The sequence below is a fragment of the Rhynchophorus ferrugineus genome, unplaced genomic scaffold (assembly GCF_030347505.1).
Source record: "Rhynchophorus ferrugineus isolate W39M unplaced genomic scaffold, kcgeb_rfMv2 rfM1, whole genome shotgun sequence".
Lineage (NCBI taxonomy): Eukaryota > Metazoa > Arthropoda > Insecta > Coleoptera > Curculionidae > Rhynchophorus > Rhynchophorus ferrugineus.
In genome coordinates this window covers 57,485,249-57,506,528 of record NW_027472580.1, presented here as the reverse complement: position 1 = coordinate 57,506,528, position 21,280 = coordinate 57,485,249, and the positions used below count along the sequence as shown (strand labels likewise).

General features: G+C 32.1%; 2 protein-coding genes across 3 annotated transcripts in view; one reads left to right on the top strand and one right to left on the bottom strand.

Moving 5' to 3' along the window:
- The window catches only part of lov (BTB/POZ domain-containing jim lovell protein), a 640,300-nt gene that overhangs the window by 494,634 nt on the left and 124,386 nt on the right, over window positions 1-21,280 (top strand). The window lies entirely within an intron of this gene.
- LOC143204607 (uncharacterized) lies at window positions 98-19,829 on the bottom strand. Its single transcript, XM_076417321.1, has 5 exons — window positions 19,427-19,829; window positions 19,248-19,366; window positions 18,468-18,963; window positions 17,628-18,365; window positions 98-213 (listed from the first exon to the last, which is right to left on the bottom strand). The coding sequence occupies exons 1-5, from the start codon at window positions 19,746-19,748 to the stop codon at window positions 98-100; spliced, it is 1,791 nt and encodes a 596-aa protein (XP_076273436.1). The 5' UTR covers window positions 19,749-19,829.

Sequence of the window (21,280 nt, the reverse complement as noted above, 5' to 3'; positions counted from 1 at the left end):
CGATTCGCCTCTTATTCCTTTTCCCTTTGTCTCATATATACGAATATACTTTCTCGGCTCACGCATTTTAAACATCGGCCCCTTTTCTTTCGGATTCTTAATTAGCGATGATGCCGTCCTCGTCTGATGACGATCGGACGGTAGCGCCTTCTCGCTCCCGCCCTTCTGGAAAACCTCCGCATCGGCCCGAGACGAAATTAAACTTCCCCCCTGCTAAAACGAAATTTTCTACACCCGTGCAGGTCTTTCATTATACACACTCACACACTCACACGTACACGTACAAAGAGTGAACGTGATGCTCGGTACAAATCTCGATTTTAAATATTCTCCAGGAGTATCAAGTGGGTTCGTTAATGTTTTCCAATCACTCGAGAAGCAAAACAAAATCAAATACACGAGACTTGAGCTAAAGCTATTAGGTTTCATTGTGTATTATGGTTGTTGTTGGATCACAGAACTTCAAGCAATATAATTAATATTATAAAATAAAGTACGTATGGTTTACTCATATCACCTACACTTTTCCATCCTCAGAAAATTAAAGTGTTTAGAACAACTTCATCAATCAAATATTGTCTATTCAAATAACATGGGATAGAAACAAGATACTAAAAAATATTTTAAACATCCCATGTTATCGTAGTATCCGAACCCTTAACGTGTACGAAATCATATATAAAAATTTTCATAAAATTAATTCTCTATCTTCACGCCAAATTATCACAAACATAAATTACTAAACATAAATTACTACCCGAAACACATTTACAGAAAAATATCTGTTCAAAATTTAAAAAAAGATGATATTTCGAAGTATTAAAACCTAATATTTAAGAAACCGAAATAATTCTTCATTAAAACGTTAGACGGCTGCATAAATATTTTCTATTTTCACTTTTTCTGCTTTATTTTCCACAGTTTATTAAGCGTTATATTAAAATGCCTTTTATTGATCTATTGTATCAGTCCACTTGGTTCATATATGTGAATATATGATATATATGATATCTGAATATATTATCCTTATATAGGAGGAGCTAAGCAAATAATTCTGTCAATTCCGCAGTCGACGAGCCAATCTCAAATAGGTTAGAAGAGGATGAAAATGCGGTCATAGATTTGTCGAAAATTTTTAAATATATTGGCTCAGAGAACTATGCTCACTATAATAGCAGAAAAAAAATCAGCTACGCCAACGTTATTCATTACAGCATACTAAATTTAATATCCACCAAACGAAGGCAAAGCTCTAATGAATCAACTTGTAAATTAGGAAAGAAACATTTTAATAAAAAATATGTACGTAATAATCGTTGTAGTAACTACATAAATATAAGAAAAGAACTTATTTAATCTATCTACTACACATATTTTATATTCTATTATATACTCACAATTTAACTTTATACCTACCTAAACCTATTTATCTATTTACAATATTATTTTAACTGGTAGCAACTGACTACTTTGATGTAGGTGTCAAAACCAAACATTTCTATTAATTTAGATTTGTTTTGTTGGTAATTCAATATTTTGTGTATGTCACAAAATTGTTTTATTATTTTTGTATTGCATGGGCTTGGCACCGTCTTCAAATATTATTTATTTCACTCTTTTTAGTGTTGCCTTTAATATACCAAGTTTTAGCCACAGTTGGATTTTATTAAGATGTTCTTGGAGCCTCGTTGATGCTGTAACTGTGTTCTCGTGAGTTGCTAAAATAATCGTGTCACACACATAACAAATTTGTGGTCGGTAGATCATCAAGATACAATGGATACTAATAGATATAAGAGATTGGACTCATTGCCCTGCCCTCTGGAAATCCTGAACATATTCGACGTATTTTACCCACCGGGAATAGTACCCGCAATATCCGTTTGGTAGCTAAACACTTTAACCATAATACCATAAAAACAGTTGTTTACAATATTTCTACGAAGTTTTATATGCTATAGTTGGTGCTTAAAAAACAAACTGAATGGCTTTTGGACTGAACGACTTCCGATTTTTCGTCACATCAGCTCAGCAACAACATTATACACAAATATCTGATTATTTTAGATAAAAAATATGTGAAAACTTTGTACGTGCCTTTGATATTTGAACATTTCCTTCAATTTCTCCTACCGCAGACCCCTCCAACAGATCCTGATTGGATTCCAATGGGACTAATTCGGAAGTGTACTCTTCGAATAAAAAAAGAAAATAGACCTACAATCGCATTAATTACATTAAAAAATTCTAAGATATATCATTCAATTGAAAGCATTTTATGCATTTGATATTTAAGAAACGCATACAAATATTGGTGAAATTTTGAATTGATCCTATATGTAGAATAAAACTGCTAATGGACATGTAAATGTTAGCTAAAAAACTATTTTTTATTATTGAAGTCTTTGAAATCATGGTATCAAGTATTGAGATTTTATTATTATTGTGTTTTTTTTAATTGTTAGGACTAGTTTCCTATTTAATGTTATGTAGTTTTCCTCACAATTGTAAATCAACATTCACTACTTGTTTTAATTGAAGAAATATTCTGCGGAAGCTCATCAGACTCATAGTGAGGCTGCTCTGTGATATTCCAGTTGTCGGTAGGAACAGAATAAAAATCTAGTACAGCCTGGTGGACCAAAAAGACAATAAATTCTGGAAGATACTGCTCAAATAATTTTGGAAACTGGAGAAAAATACAAAAAACATGGATTAGCCGAGGAGAACCATACCCACTAACATCGAAGCAGAATATTCATAGCCATAAACTATCCAGTCAGCTGCTAAAACTGAATTAAACGGTTAAACCGCAGATACATACTGATGTCATTTAAAAACATAAACGATGTATTTTTGCATAAAAGATCAGCAATACCGAGTAACAGACGCAAAACCATCCAACGTTCGGTCAGACGCTGAAAAATTTGTGAAGGATGCACTGTTGCAGCTCTAATGGCATAAACATCGAAACAGCATTCGAGCATAATCCCAGCATAGTCATCATAAATAGGGTCTCAGGTTATTACTTGTTCAGGTCAATGGAACATTGACATCCTAGATGCTGAAGAAGTTCGAAAATAATGAAAAATATATTGTTTATATTAATATAAGATTTAATAAAAGCCCTTCTAAAATGAAAAATTTACGAGAAAACACTCAAGTACTGAATATGATATAATTGATTAACAATAATTGTACAGAGTTAATAAAATTATAATATTAGAATAAATAAAAACTATTAAAGAATAAATATTTTACTAATATCCAATATACTATTATTAAAGTATATAACAAACTATCTTAAATTGCTGATTTCAGTTAACCCTGGTATCATTGAAATGTTAGAATCATGAATAGCGTATGTTATATCAATTATGGCTCGACGTACAACATATAATAGCCGAGCTAACTCTTAAATAATTCCCGAGTTAAGGAGTGTCTTTTTACCTTCGGGCTTTTTGCCATTTTATTATTTTATTAAATTTAAATGTTACATTTACATTCTTATTAGATATTTCATTATTAACCGACGTATGTGGTTACGATGGGGCAATGAAGACTATTTTATCGTCTCACTTGTTGATTTCTGTTTCTGTGTCTTGGGTTCGCGTTACTCTGAGAACTCGGCCAAAAATGATGATTTGACGTGATGAAACATCCTGCGTTGTGTCGAAAGACACTGTGGAAATCGTATTTATTTGTTCTCATGAATATCATGGGCGAAATATTACTATTTACACGATTATATTATTATTCTTAACTAAATCTCATGTTATACATCTTATTTTAAACACAGTAACTGTAAATTTGTTATAATTGCTATTAAAGTTATGAAATGTCTAATTCTATTTAGATGTAATTAATTTTTCTTGATACATTCTCATTAAAATAGTAGGCTTTTTAATTATTGTTAAAATTGTTTATTAAATATAATAGCAAGATACCTTCATTTTATTTTTTAAATTAATAAAAAAGTATATTAATATATATATATATATGGTATAATTTAGTTTATAAATTTCATTATTATACTTTACTCAGTTATTAATTGCCTAGATGTTCATTTTAACATGTTTAAATATTCTCAATTATAAAATTCTTTTATTACTATAAGTTCAAATTATATTACTATTATTATAATATGCTTAATTGAGATTAGTGAAGAGTAGACTAAAATACATGTTTATAGTTTATTAGAATTATTACTATCTTATTAAGATTAATCAGCTCTGAAGTTGTTAAACGTTTCAGTCTACGCATTTCACTACTTTCACGCACATTTACTGGTAGAACAGTGAATTGCACTAACACAATTATGAAATACTTTGATTTACATTTGATATGGGTTAATATATTGATTTACAGTCGATAAAGTATACCGCGCTAAATCACTTCATTGGCATTTCACACATTGTTTTGAAGCAACTAAATTGATATTAAATTTATTAGCAGTACAACAAAGATGGAGTCTGTGGGATTAATCTCAATTAATTCAAATACTGATTTTGGGTATTATCTAATATTAACTTATATAAGTAGTTTTGTTTAGCAAGTAGGTGCTTCTTCAAGTTCGACGATTTATATACTTGCTAAGATATTTAGCATCATCCGCCTGGAGTAGTTGGAATGCGTTTATTTCATTTCATCGCCTTTAATATGCTAAGTTCTTAGCCACAGTTGTATTTTATTAAGATATTCTTGGAGACTCGTTGATACTGTTGTTGTGTTCTCGTGAGCTGTTAAGATTATCCGCATAATAATTTTTGTGGTCGGTAGATCAGCAAGATACAATATGCATGTCATAATACATGCCAATTGAAAAGTCCCCGTCCTACCATAGTAAAACATATTTTTTTGGCAAAATTAGTTTTTTTTATCCAACATAATTCCCTTCGAGGGTGATACACTGATTATAGCTACCCTCCAACTTTTCGATACCATTTTTGTAGTTCCATTTGTCCTTTGCTTCTAAATAAGCCGCAGTTTCGGCGATCACCTTTTTATTCGACAAAAATGTCTTCCCAGCGAGCATTCTTTTGAGATCTGAGAACAGGAAATAGTCGCTGGGGGCAAGATCTGGGGAATATGGAGGATGAGGAAGCAATTTGGGGCCCAATTCATGGATTTTTGTGACACGGTACATTGTCTTGGTGAAGCAGCATTTTCTTTTTCTTCAAATGCGGCCGTTTTTCGGCGATTGTAAAATGATGGAACCATGTTTCATCTATTGTCATATATCGACGCAAAAACTCAGGTTTGTTACGCTTGATCATCTTCAAAAACTGCTCCGAATGATCAATTCGTCGCAATTGATTTTGGCCAAAAGTGAGCTCGCGTGGCACCCACTTTGCACAGAGCTTTCTTATACCCAAATATTCGTGAATGATATGATGTACACGTTTAGTTGATATCTTTAGAGTGTCTGCTATTTCATTCAAGTTTTTGCTTCAACTGTTTTTTCCTTTCAAAAAGCAACATTTTATCAACACGCGAAATTCCTTTTTGTCAATTTTTTTTACAATTACAAAAGTTTCTTCACTCAAAATGCTATAATTCCTAATCAAATGATCCGATAGCTATCAAATTTATACACGCATCGTCTGAGGGTTAGAACTAACTAAAAAACATATATTTATTTAATTCTAGTAGCGCCATCTATGTATCAAGTCACACAAGATACAATATTGGACTCATTGCTCTGCCCTCTGGAACTCCTGAATATATTCGACGTAGCGTAGTAAGTGAGAGAAAAAAGCCTCCTTAGTTAACTTTTAGCCCTGTATTTCACACTTTATCAAATGCAAGAGAATCTACAAGAGTGAAACCGACCAAAAATTGATATATGATAAAATGATCATCTGAATCTTTTTTTTTTTTAATTTTTGTCAACTACATATGTTTATGTAGTTGACGTTTTGAAATAATATTCCTATTTTCTATTTCTTGAATCTTACTATCTACTTCTTCTCTCTTGCACTAAACTTCATCTGTGTAGTTTTTAAAAAACCTTTTAGATCAAAATTAATAAATATAGACAGGTAGTTGGTTGCTCTAGGTTAGAGAATCATAATGATTTCAGCAGCTTTCCAAATCCCAGGGAAGCCGTCATTGGTAATATTGCGTTAAATGATATTAATTTTATACCATTTCCTAATATTTCTAATAGTTGTCATCATTATTATTTCTTTAACTTAAGTATAATTTTTCCATCGGGTAAATTCATTTAAAAAGACAAAATAGCTTCTAATTGAATAGTGCTTGAATAGTGAAGTTGTTAATAATATATGTTCTCTGAATACCGTCTTGTTAGTATAATATCTTAATAATATATTTGGAATGAATACTACTCCTAACTACAGATCGTTCTTTCTCAGTATCTCATTACATATAGTCTTACCAAACTAATAATATAATATTATTTATAGTTGACAGGAGCAGTGGTAAAGGCGATAACACAGTCATTCTGATGTTACGATAATCGGTTCGAATCCTGCTAGGGCATGGTCATAAATTTATGTTTCTGATTGTTTACCATTTGTGATTGTCCTTATGCAAGAGTGCAAAATCCAACGAGGAAAATCATCCTGTTCGCGCCAGTTGCTAAGCTGAGTAAGACCGGGTGTGTTTGGATCATTTCCAAGTTAGTCACTCACCAGTCTGTAAGCTTAATGCCGAGGACTGTAGTTCGGAATCCAGATAAATCCTAGTTGGTAAGAAAGAGAACGTAAAATATAAAAAAATATTTTTATAAAATATAACATTCATATTTTGCAGTGTTTGCAAGAGTTCTCTTTTACTCTACGGTATCAAATATTTTTATTATATTTATTACCCTATGTTAATTATTGGTTTTGTGCGAAATTAATTACCAGGTTATTTGAAAACAGCCTTTTTAAATTCAATTTGAGGTAGCACTTACAGTATAAATTTTATTTGTATATATTTTTTATTCACTCTTATACACTATGTATTTTGTTATACATTTAACTTTAAGCATTTAGTAAAGCATATTGTATATCGTGACAATGAACAGTCTGTTATGGTTTTATACCATGTATATTTAATTATAAAACTATCGATTTCGTATTAGTTTCGTTTCGTATGCGTAAATCGTGGGAACGTAATTCCTGTCCTGATTAAAAAATAAATTCCTCCTGCCCCCCGAACCATTCCCCACTTAAAAATAGATATTTATCATGCACAGTCTTGAAATATATATTTCTTCTTTGCCGTTTTTTTTCCAACTTCTCTCTCTCTTCACTCTTAAAGAGAAACAAACGTTTCCAATTATTTTTCTCGGGATTACGTAACGCCCCTTTTCTGAATGGCTAATTTCCTTCTCCTTGTTTTTTACTCTGACACACACTGACTACAATCAGTCTTTCCTCCCCTTCCCCGACGCCTCCCGGAACGCCGCGCGGACGGCCCCTCCATCGCTACACCACCACCGCCCCTAGCAGCCCCCTACACCTCCCTCATCTCCATCAACCCCTTCTGTACACTCACCAAAGAAGATTCTCAATTATTAATCGAAAGGAATTTTTAATCGATGCCAGCCTGTTTTAACTTCGCCCTTTTTCCTTACTTATATACACTTCGTTCTTCGCCATTCTCTTATTCCAGGACCGAACGTTTCAAATTTTTTTCATTAACGCGCCCATTTAATTATTGTTTATTACTTTTTTGATTAGTTTATGGCCATATCTTAAAAACACGTTTTCTAAGTGACATATAAGGTTTCATTGGTAATTTAATGTTTAATTCGTTGCTAATTATTTAGTTCAATTGCTACTCAAAACTGATATTCAGTTAATAATGTAAATTTGGTAATATAAATTAAGTATTTATATTAAAATAATTTTATATCTGGAGTCTAGAACATTTCAGAAAATTGGATAAAATGTCTCCAACACTTGGTGACACATAATTACATTTTTATCGAAATTGTAAGTAATCATTTTTTACAAAAGTGGTTGCATTTTGTTGATGGAGAGTTTAATTTCCCTCCTCAATACATAAGTGGTTGTGAACTTATTGCTATAGGATTTTGACAGTCTGACCGAAATAAGACATGTGACTTATTGAAATTATATGTCCAATATCATCCTAATTTCACAGAATGGTTGGTTATCATGTTGTCATACCAAGCATTAGTAAATGTAATTTCTCCGAAGTAGCAGCAATGCCAAAATGATGAAAGTTGATTTAATACCTTTATCTCAAACCGCACACCAAATAGTGATACGTTGAGGATGCATTTATCATGAGTAAGACTTTTGAACTCCAGCTGCGGAAAATTCAGCGATTAAAGTAAAGCCTCTACGCTTCGATATTTTTATTATTTTTTAAATATATTTTCATTGTCTTCTGCTATGGTACTCCATTTTTCTGAGCTTAAATGATGAACAGTTTGTTAAGTGTTGTGTTTGTTTTAGTATTATGAATATAAAATAAATCGGACTCAGCTTTCTTCAGCAAATAAATCAATTTGATACCATCTTATATCTGACGATAAAAAGTGCTATTTCATATTTACAAAACAACATTCCATAAACACTGCAGATAGAACTTGAACATGAAATAATGAAGAATTAAAAGTCTTGCTCTATAATTGGTGGAATCGGAAAAGTGTAGTATATCATCTCCTCATTCAGTTATAGCGCTTTCTGATTACCAAATTATATCAACAAAACACTCTTTTTATAGCGAAAAAATGATCAGAATACATGCAAGAACTTAATAATTAATAATTGTCCAGCTGCAAAGAACGTAAACATTAAACTAAAATAAATAAGGGTCTACCATCTTCGTTGACGTAAACGATGCAAATTCGCTGGAGAAAATCAGGAACCCAGCTCTGGCCCCAGCTATCTTTCTTTCTTTTATTCTTCCTCTCGCACTTCTCCGGCAGCAATCAATGTTTTCTTATGGCGGGGTGATAATTATGCCAGGGGTAGTGTGCAGCGTACCTCCCGTGAAATATATAAATTATTCTCATTAATATGCTGAAAATCAGACGTCCGAAGCGCCGGGAGTTGCTTTCGGTTTTGATCGCAAAAAATTGCATTCGTAATTTTTACATCTTGGGAGCGACAATAAATTTTTCTTCAGGCAATTTATATCGGGCCGGGAAGGGGTTATAAAAATGCCGCTCGGTAGCTGGGATATTATTTTCTATTAGTGCAAATTGAATTTTTAGTGAATCGAATTACCTGTCGACCTGTTTCATATCTGCATTTTTAAAAAAATATTTTAAATTAATTACTTTTATTATATATTATGATGATATGTGATTTTATATATTGAAATTGAATATTGAAAGAAAGATACGTACTTTTTTTAATGACGCCAATACTACTTTTCTTTTAAAATAAAATACTACTAACTAAAATCTCAACATTTCCGAAACTTTACTTTCATTTGAAATGTTCTGTATTTACACCTCCATAGTCGTAGACATCCATTAAAACTGATCTTGAGCAAATCCTCCGCAGAATTTTTGATATAAAAAATTCAACTGATCTGAATTATTCAAAGTAATTACCATTGTATCCGCTGCAATGTTGACCGTTCCTGTGCTAACATTTTCAAACACTGTCATTGTCAGTTCAATTCTCAATGTTTTATGACTGTTTATAACGCTGTTTTAATTATTACAATTCACTGATATTTTTCTTCAACGTTTTGTTTTAATTACTTTAATTAAAATATTCATATATTTTTAAAGCATAGTAGTTTATCGCAAATGGTTTTTACAGTATAGCATTTTAGTTAACGACGAGTCAAAAGCTGATGAAGTAACCAACTTTGTGATACTACGAGAAGCTTGATTAATTTAACTTAATAATATGTTATATCCAAATATCTAAAATACCATACCAAATAAATGCACTGATAAGATTAATGTTTTTTGCTAGGAAAACTTACAACTACTACGTTCATAGGTGAGAACTCTGTAGATAAATATAATTGAGACAACAATTGTCACATGTAAGTATCGGGGCGGAAATATATTTATTCCAAGAATGATTTTATTAAATTATCAACTTCTGATTTAAATATTTGTAATTTCAATTTAAAGTTGTTGGCAATGACAGTTATTAAAGTTTTGAAGGTCGCTGGTGTAGATTTTCTCTTGATCGGTTTTACGTGCCATAACTATAATATGATATAAGAGGTCAACTGAAAAGTCGCCAACCTAACACATAGATGGCGCTACTAGAATTAAATCGATATGCTTTTTAGTTAGCCATAACTCTCAATAGATGCGTGTATAAATTTTACAGCTGTCGGATCATTAGTTTGTGAATTATAGTATTTTGAGTGAAGCAACTTTTGTTATTGTGAAAAAAAATGGATAAAAAGGAATTTCGCGTGTTGATAATATATGGTCTTTTAAAGGGAAAAAATGCAGTTGGAGCAAAACATTGGCTTGACGCCGAGTTTCTGGACACTGCCCCAGGAAAATCAACCATCAAGGATTGGTAGGCTAAGTTGTGATGTTGTGTAATGAGTACCGAAGACGGTGAATGCAGTGGACGCACAAAAGAAGTTCTTGCCGCCGAAAACATTTAAAAAATCCACAAAATGATTTTGAATGACCGTAAATTGAAATTGAATGAAATAGCAGACACACTAAAGATATCAACTGAACGTGTACATCATATCATTTACTAATATTAGGGTATGAGAAAGCTCTGTGCAAAGAGGGTACCGAGCGAGATCACTTTTGAACTAAAACAACGAAGAGTTAATGATTCGGAGCGGTGTTTGAAGATGATCAAGCATAATAAACCCGCATTTTTGCATCGACGCTTGACAATAGATGAAACATGGCTCTATCATTTCACTCCGAAGTTCAATCGACAGTCATCCGAGTGGACTGCACCCGATGAATCCGCTGCAAAGCGTGGGAAAAGGCAACAGTCGGCCGGTAAGGTTATGGTGTCTGTATTTTGGGATGCGCATCGAATAATTTCCATTGAAAAGGAAGAACAATCAACAGCGACTATTACATAGCGTTATTGAAACGTTTGAAGGGCGAAATCGCCGAAAAACGGGCGCATTTGAAGAAAAAGAAAGTGTTGCTTCACCAAGTCAGTGCACCGTGTCAAAAATCCATGAATTGGGCTTCGAATTGCTTCCTCATCCACCGTATTCTCCAGATATGACTCCCAGCGACTATTTCCTGTTCTCAAATCTTAAAAGAATGCTCGCTGGGAATAAATTTTCGTCGAATGAAGAGGTGATCACCGAAACTGAGGCCTATTTTGAAGCAAAGGACAAATCACACTACAACAATGGTATCAAAAAGTTGGAGGGTCGCCATAATCACCCTTGAAGGGAATTATATTGAATTGAAGAAACTAATTTTGCCAAAAAAATGTGTTTTACAATGGTAGGCCGGAGACTTTTTAATTGACTTGTTAATAGTGAATATGTAATATATATATAATGGTGAATACTAGTCAGTTGACCAGAGAAACAATAGAATAATAATTTATATTGAGTTCTTAAGTTCACATTACACATTACTTCATGTGAGGTGATGAAATCTATGTCTTCTCAAATTTATGAATAATTTATGATTAATAAATATGAATTGGATTATGAATAATAAAATACTGTACCTGTATATTTGAGCTTCCGAACTTCGAAACCATGAGAACTAATGTATTTATGTGACGCCTATCCAAATAGGTATTAAAAATATTATATACAACAAGTAAATCCAAGTTATATATCTATCTATATTCGCAACATATTCGTCACTTCACTATAACTGTTCACTGTCACTCACCTGTAAGTGAAGTATATATTACTGGTAATAATTTATAAGGCTACTAGATATTAATATTTGGATTATTGTCGTCTTTAACTGAATATATTAATACATAAATCTCCCTATCTGCTAATTAAAAAGGGCGCACATTTAAATAGGAACGTTTGGAAATAAGGATAGAATCTCAAATATTGTTATTATTTTTGTTCTAGAAAAATAGAGAAAACGTTCAACAGGCCTCATTCAGGTCAAATCTAGAAAAAGCTCAAACAGAACAATTTCGCTTCTGTGTCTGATGATTTTCGGAAATTTCAAGAAATTAAAATATAAAAATGATTTGGATGAATTTCTAATAAAATGCAATTACTATTTTATGTTATGATTGATTATTTTATATATTTAGCTTGAACATTTTAAAAATAAATTGCAAATCAACTGTGTATCTTATGTACATATATAATATATTCAGATATACCTCATATATTAAAAGTTACAATAAGAAAATTTATTAAAATACCCATGGGAAAAAATTGTTATTTCCTTACAAAACTTGAAAAAATGTTATATATTCTTACAGCACTCGTGCTATTAAGGAGAGAAATGTTTTAGAAATAAACCGACTCTTTTATTCACAATAAAAGAGTAGTTATACTGTTTCGTCGAAAAAAAATCGTTTAAGTATCTCCAGTTTTGTGTTAACTGATTTTCGAATGTACAAATTTTCTATAGGAAGAAAGACAGGCCGGTTCTATTTAATCAAAAGTCATTTAACAGAAAAAAAAACTGGGAAAAAATCCCGATTCGGTAATAACAAGTAGCTGGCGAGCTTTACAGCATCACGCACTATGATTTCACACAGATTAAACTCGAAACGCACCATTATTCAGATCCCTTGCCATACCTAAATGACTATTGAATCGATCTCCTTTGTCTAGTTGAAGTTACATATTAGAAAGGACTTAATTTGACCTGATGCTGTGGGTCCCACATGAATGAAATAATGTGCAGTAAATATTTCCAACTAAAGATGTTGCTTTTATTTGTTTAGTACGTAATATTTAATTTTTTAATATCATAATAACATAATTTTTATATAATGAAATATGACTTTTAAATCTAACAAACTTTATTTAGTACGAAATTATATAAATATTTTCATCACTAGTTGAAAGCCCAGGAAGAGATTGCTCGATAGGATTCATAATGTTGACGATTGAAAGGCATGAGAATTGCTCTCTATTTCAAACATGTTGAATAAAGAAACGTATAGAGAAGGCTCACAAATTTCAACTAAACCTCTTCAGTAAAACTTGGAGATGTCATTGAAAAAAAGCAGCTTCTAAAAAAACTCGTTTAAAGTTTCGTGTTAGTTCCGGGGTCATTTTGATTCCTCGTCACTAAAAGAGTTATATATCCAATAATAATACAAATTTTAAAACATCCAAGTGAAAAACTGTATATTTTTAAAAGTTTAAACTTCGAAAATATGAAAAAATTCGATTTTACACTGATTACTATTAGTAATGTATGACAATGCTAACTGAAACAAAATAAATTCTTGAGTTATTTCAAAAGTTGAATTTTAAATTTTATTATTTGCAATATCATATTGGAAGGGCACACTTCCATGTAGTATAATGCCGAAAATGTAGAAAGACAAAGACAGAAAAACGTAATAAACAATGATTGACAATAAAATAACAACACTTTAAATAAAAGAGATTGTCCCATCTAGAGCTAGTGACAAACCAAACCGAGAGAGAAGATAGCAGGGTACAATAGCTCTCACTTAAAACAGCTTCAAATTCATGTGAACATTTATGTATCTTGCAATGCTTTGTCCCTCTGCGTTGTTTATCATTACAGTATTTAAAGGATAGACAGTTGCAATGATAGCGCTATTCTCTGATAAACATGTTGAAGCTTTTCTTATGGTAGTAATGATTAACTAATTAATGAAGAAAAGATCCAAGTATGTATAGCAAGCGTTCAAGCACTTGGAATCAGTAAAACAGTAGAAGAAACTGACATCTACGTCGGAAGTAATAAGCCGAATCAGCTAAAAGCAGAATTAAGATCATTTGTAGAAGAGGCACTAAAATCAAGACTAAGATCTGGTTTTTCTACATCATATTTAAGCATATTTAAGCGTCTTTTAAATACGGTGCTTAAGGCAAATCATATATATTTCTCTTGGAGGTTGTTTTAATAATGAATGATGATGATGATGGTATTCTCCGTTATTTCACAATAAATACGTAATATATCGGTATTTTTCTTCGCCGATATTTTTGGATATTTTTTCTATAAAAATAAAATGTATCTCACAAACATTTTAGAAACCCTTTAATTGTTTTCAATGAACAAAAACTTACTTAAATTTAAAGATGCAGTGCATTTTGTCACTTAATTTTAACGTTTTAATAAAAATATCCGTAATTTTTAAAATGTTCGATATTTTTTCGGTAATTTTTTTTATATTTTCTTAAAAATAGCGATATATGCTTTTATAAAATATCGATATTTTTTTCGTAGTTTTTAATCAAATAGAATGTCCCTTAATAACCACTTAATTTTTTATTTAAAACAACAGATATAATTATTTGTAGTTTCAACAACTGAGTCAAAAACTGATTACCTAGTAAGCAAATTTCATAACTTTACAAAAATTTAAAAAAAAGTTATTTTAATATGAATTACTATCTTAATTTAACCAAGAAATCTTATTAAGATCGGAATATGATATAATAAAAGGTTTTATGTTGTATTTTACAGGAAATTGTGATATTTTAACTAAATAAATATTATATTATCGCCCACACAATGTAACGTTTTAATTGAATAAAACTGATTAAACCTATTATAAAATTTCATCAGCGCCCATATTTAAAAAGACGAAATTAAAGCATACAAGCAAGAAGGGCGAACGAACAAAAGTACTCATTTAAGTCTTCCATCTGAATATACCCGAATCCCCTTAGAAATTCTATATGAAAGCTTAAAATAATAAGAGTGCCTAATATACGATTATAGCGCAGCCGAAGGCATTTATCAAAATGGGAGTAAGGAAAACAATGTGGAGTGAAACAACGGCGGCAAACGTGAACGTTTAAGCTCCTCAATTGACAGGGGCACGCTGAAGCGACTCTCGTGCTTTACGCTGAAGGAGTTAGGATGCTTATATGGTGCTTTGTATCGCTGTCATTGGCTGTAACAAACGGCAACTTATAACATATATACACACACTTCAAACTTATAGACTAATTTGTGATTTCAGTGGCGTAGATCATAATACAATGTACAATAACCTTAATACACAGGAATATACAAAATATTTGTTAAGCGAAGAAATTCACTATTTACTTTATTGTTTAAAGCACCATTTCGTATAACCGTTCTTGTTGTTCAATAATGTTGATCTACAGTATCTGTGTTTATTTTTGTCGTAATAATTTCATAATAAATTTCACTAATCTTGGCATATACATTAATAACCAAATTTAAAAAGACATGATACAATTCTAAATTTCGTTCAATACTCATTTTTATCGATATACTAGCTGACCCGACAGACTTCGTCCTGTCAAAAAGATTTGTAATGTGGCAGTTTTTGTGCCTACGTATTTTAAAAAATTCTCCTGAACAGAACCATCACCCTGGTGATAGGGCGTTGTGAATAAAAAATAATTAAATAAAACATATATAAGGATTGAAAAGTAAGTAATCGCTTTATTGTTAATCATGTGAATCATAATTATTATTATTATTATCATTATATTGCTTTGTGGTATACGATGTTTTTTGTTTGATTACCTGGCGCATAGATAAACAAATCTGATGGTTTTCCAACACGGGAACAGGCAACATACAATTGACCATGTGAGAAACATGGGTTTTCTAGATTAATACCACGAACACTTAATGATTGCCCCTGGGACTTGTTTATAGTCATAGCAAAAGCAAGCCGTCAACATGTCTATAGGAAATTTGCCATTACCAATGTCAATGAGTTGTTTAGAGAATATGTTTCCAGATTGGTCATTTTGCAACTCGACACGCATATTCTTGCTTAAATGAAGTACTTTAACATGTTTCCACAAATTGGAGGACTTTAGACATGCATTGAGTTCATCAGCTGGCGTTGATCGTGGAATCACTGGCAATGTTTGACGAAAATCTCCTGCTAATAAAATCATTGCACCACCAAATCGGTTATTATTGCTACGTAGATCTTTTAAGGTTCTGTCTAAAGCCTCCAAAGATTTTTTATGTGCCATCGTGCATTCATCCCAAACAATCAATTTACAGTGCTGCAAAACCTTTGCCATTGCAGAGTTCTTCGAAACGTTGCAGGTTGGAGTTTCATTGCTTTGCATATTTAATGGCAATTTTAGTGCTGAATGGGCTGTTCGACCACCTTCAAGCAAAGTTGCTGCGATTCCCGACGAAGCGAGTGCAAGTGCAATTTTATTTTGTGAGCGAATTGTTGCTAATATTAATGAAATAAAAAAAGTTTTTCCTGTACCACCAGGTGCATTTAAGAAATAAATCCCTCCAGTTTCATCATTTGTTACTTTCATAAGAGTTTCAAATACATACTTCTGTTGTTCATTTAACAGTGGAAGATTTGTTTGAATTTATTCTTTCAAAGCGTTGAGATCATACGGTCTTTCTCGATGCAACTCTTGGTTAAAAGCGTCATGCATTGGACGATTGGGCGCGGTCAGGCCTAATTGAATTAATAGTTTGTTTGACATTATCAAGCACATGTCCTCAATTGAAATCAATGCTTCATTGTAAATTTCTTCACTGATTTGTATATTTGGATTTCCCATTCTATTCCGTATTTGATACAAAATATCATCACACATATAATCTTTGTACTTCATCCACAAATCAATTGGGTTTGATGGGAAGCATGTAGATATGATTATAGAAAACAATGTTCGTATTTGATGAGTGTGTGATGATATTACAGCATCATTGAGAGTTTGATCCCAATGAGCGTCATTTTCAAGCAATTGCAAACCTTGACAGGCTTCTCTGTAGGATCCACACAATTCACCATCAACAGTTCGTAACTGTTGGAATGATGTTGGGCCACGTACATTGACTAATAGCAGTCGTAAATAAAAACATTCATCATTGCTTGGATGTACTGAATAAATCCGGCCAATCGCATCGGTGGAATATACATCTGTATATCCTGGAACTGGTTTTCCTTGTTTCCGTCGTATAAATCTCCTTGAGGATTGATTCCAGGTATAATATTTTGGCATTTCAGAATATAGCAATGTTTGTGCGAAATCATCGTTTTGGCATGTCTCAAAAAAACTGGTTAATGTAGTAGATGGTGGCTGAGCAGCTCTTTGTACTGCGTTCTGTGCTGTAAAATACACTCTTTGTCCATTTTCTAAATGCACAGCTAAGTGAACAACAGAAGGGTGTCTCTCATGAATAGGAAAAGAAAATATTCGCCAAACTGCTTCATTACTACTGACATAGCGGCCCATTTGGTATTGGGTAACTTCATCATTAGAATTCTCTGCACCAATTCCAATCACAGCCATATCACTCCCTTTGGTTACATATTTGCAAATGTATTTAATCGATTTCACTGAATGGCAAGATTCAACGTTGATGTGTGCTTTGAATGTCTTTGATAAAATGGGTGAATATGGAACAATCCAACGATTATCTATTTCAATATCTTGTTAATTTAATTTGACAATTGTTGATTTTCCATTGTCTGCTGTCGATCTGCGACGATACAATGGATAACCGTCATTACCAGTAATTGTTTCCGATATTAATGTCCGTGGATATCGTTTTGAATATTTACCGTCCATCATACACGGTGAATTTTGATTAAGAGTTCCACAGGGACCATGTATCATGTTTTTGATAACTACCTCATGCAATCCAGGATCTACTTGTACATTAGGGATTTCAGCTGATATCACTGCATCAACTTCATTTGGCCTTATCTTTTCAACCAACCAAATCAAAATGTGTGCATGTGGCAATCCTCGTTTCTGCCACTCCACAGAATACATCCAGCAGCGTGTCTCACCAAACACATTATGTTTTACGATGAAATTCATTAAAGATTTCAACTTTTGTCTAAAGACTCTGGCTGTAATATCATGACGATCAATGGATGATTTCCCAGGTAATAACTCCTGCTTAATTTCTATCCATTGCGGATTGCATGTAAATGTGATGAACAAATCTGCTGTACCATAATGACGAACATACGACATGGCATCTTGAGCATATTCGTGCATATGCCGAGGGCTTCCGATGTATGTTGCTGGAAGAATAGTCATCCGACCGACATTCTGTGCATTTCCATCAGTATTAATCGCATCTCGAAGGTGAATATACTCTTCAGATCGGAGTTTGGTTTGATTCAACCTGATGAATGTTAATCTCTCCGTTTCAATTTTAACATACATGTCAACAACATATTTGTGATATAATCGCCGACATTTCAATATGTGATTATCTGCATTTTCCCGAATCATTAGGCGGTATGAATAATAGTTCATTGAACTGACTTTTTTGTTGGTTTCAGAACCTGTAAACAGATTTTGTTTTAATAACATTCAAATATAAAATTAAAATACATAATATAGTGACTGAGATATTATCGCCATAGCTAAACTAATATTTTAGTTACCTGTAATGGGATTTATCATTTTTATTGATAAATCGTAGCCATCTTCACCTTGCCAAAATATAATGGGATATTGCAGTGCATCATATGAGCGGTGTGTTTCCTTTATAGGTTGTAATTGAAAATTCCGACGATGTAAAACAATATCACGGGATTCCAAGTTTTCTCCAACTACAACGATAGCAACTTCATCAATAGTTGGTGCATTAAAACGTCTTGTATGTTGACCTGCAGGTGTTTTATCAGCTCTGATTACAATTTTGTGATTATCGGATGGCATCAGATCCAGGGCAGTTTTAAACAATATAATCAATTGATTGTGTTGATGAAATAAAGTTTGTAATTGTTCTACAATAGACCTTTTTACTAAATTGTTATGTGCACAACGCAGATCAATTTCTTGTGGTGAATTGCCCATAAAATAAATTTGCAGGAATTTGTTGTCGCTATCTGACACTGGTAACAGTGAACCTGCTCTGTGATATATTTGCCCTTGTATCTGTAAATAAAAAAAATATTATGGTGTGGTATAAATTAATGGATTGTCAATGATCAAACTTAAATAATATTTGATCTTAAAAAGTATATATTTAGTTTTAACTAATATCTATCAAATATAAAATATAATAAAAGTGTCACTGAAACTGAATCACCATATAATATGATGACTAAGTGATATATTTCGTAATTATTAAGAAATTGAAGATTAGTAACACATCTTAACTTTGGTGACAGAAAATTTTGTTTGCTAAAATAATTATGAGTAACTGCTATAATACATACCTTGAAAGTTGGCATAAAATTTTCCCGAACTGCATTTGTTGCCCCAAATGAAGTCATTTGAAAGCAATTGTTATATTGTTGAATATGTGTCAAAAAGTGTATAGAATCTGTTCCTATTCCTGAAACCAATGAGTACAATGGTTCTGGTGGTGGATCCAATTGTATCAATTTCACTTTACCATTTGCGCAACACAATCCATTGGCTTCGTTTTTGTATTTTAATGCCTTACAGTGTGAGCAAACCAAGTTCATAGAACCAATAACAACACATTGGTAGTTACTGTAGTCAATTGACACATCGTAACTGAAAGCAGCTGGATTCAAACTTGCGCGATTATTAGTTGAATGTCGCGCTCGCGCTTCACGCGTTTGTGATATCCGAATTCTTTCACGTTCATTTCCGTCGTCACGTTCTTGTGCAGTACGATTAGATCGGTAATTAGCTTGGTTTATAGCATTTCTGGTTCTTCTACCTAAATTGCTTCGTCTTATAGGAGGCATATCAAATATAAATTATTTTTTCACTAATCACGAACTAAACAAACACTAACTAACTAAACACTCTGCACAAAACACGATATACGAATTTGTTTCGTGTATCACTTGACAATTCATCTGTCATCTGTCAAAAGTCATCTGTAACAGACAACTTTTTTTTTTAAATTTGATATGACTTGAACTCAAATCCTTTTAAGCCGTACGAATTGTTTTATTTATTTAAAATTTGAATTAAATTTTAAACAAATAAAAAATTTTAAATAAATAAAACAATTCGTACGGATTAAAAGGATTTGAGTTCAAGTCATATCAAATTTAAAAAAAAAAGTTGTCTGTTACAGATGACTTTTGACAGATGACAGATGAATTGTCAACTGATACACGAAACAAATTCAAACAAAAAGGGCTATTTTTAGGGTTTTTCCAGCAATAATTCTAATTTTTCTCGCCGTAAAAACCATCCCTGAACTTCAACGAACATTTTAAAAAAAGATTTGGCCAAATTGGTCCAGGCGTTGTTGAGTTATGCGCTTAGGAACATATTTTGCGATTCATTTTTATATATAAGATTATAATTGAAAATCCGTCTGTATCCTCCTTTAACTATAATAATACATTGTTCTGCTTATTTTTGCTCAACGTCTTTTCAATTACTTACATATAACTCAGGAATCTATATATTTTCCATTGGAGCTCATTTGCCTTCCCTTTTTGTCCTCAATATTATTTATCTACTTTAATATTTTCTATAATTTTTATATATATTATTTTATCCCTATTATCCCTAATTACTAGTGTTGAAAATACTGATTATTTTCAACATATATTAGGAGCGCAAAGTGAAAATCGCCATTAGTTGTCAAAATAGAATTAGAATTCTATTCTACCTTTCTTGATGTTGATGTTAAACCTTTTAATTTCTTCGCTGACCCCTAGTACCTTAGATATTTGTGGATCATTTCTAACATACCATGGGTACTTAAAAATTCTGCAGATAACATTGCTTTGGTCAATTTGCAACATGTTAAAACATAATTGCATACCGTAGATCCACACTGGTTTCAATATTTTGCTTGTATAATAGCAGTTTGCCGTGGAGTGTTGGAAGCAACCACATGTTTTTGAGTCTCATAAAAGTTTTGCTCGTTTCTTCTTAACATTATCTTAATAACCAAGTGAAATTAAACAAACTTGTATTCAGAAAAACATCATTAACGTAATCAAAAAATTATTCGTTTATTTTTATTTAAATTTATGTAGATATATATCATGATATTTTGCTGCATAACTATCACGGACAGTGTAGCCAATAAATAAATACTAAGAGCTACACGTATTCAAGGAAAATTATCAGCAACATATTAACAAAAAAGTATTGATTAGGGTTTAAAGTAAAAAACCACAAAAATAAAATGCATTTCTTGTTACTTTTATTGTGGAATTATGGTAAAATATAAAAAAAATATTGTAGATGCATTCAAGTAGTATCGGAACAACTATTTTTACTAAGAACTTGGGATTCCAACTGCCATAGA

What these genes read in the sequence shown, in the direction of transcription:
- LOC143204607 (XM_076417321.1), bottom strand. Translation starts at nt 19,748, where the DNA reads ATGCCTCCTATAAGACGAAGCAATTTAGGTAGAAGAACCAGAAATGCT. An exon ending in TGGATTGTGTTGCGCAAATG is followed by an intron (nt 19,367 to 19,426) that starts GTAAAGTGAAAT and finishes CATTGGTTTCAG; the next exon opens with GAATAGGAACAGATTCTATA. An exon ending in AATGATAAATCCCATTACAG is followed by an intron (nt 18,366 to 18,467) that starts GTAACTAAAATA and finishes ATCTGTTTACAG; the next exon opens with GTTCTGAAACCAACAAAAAA.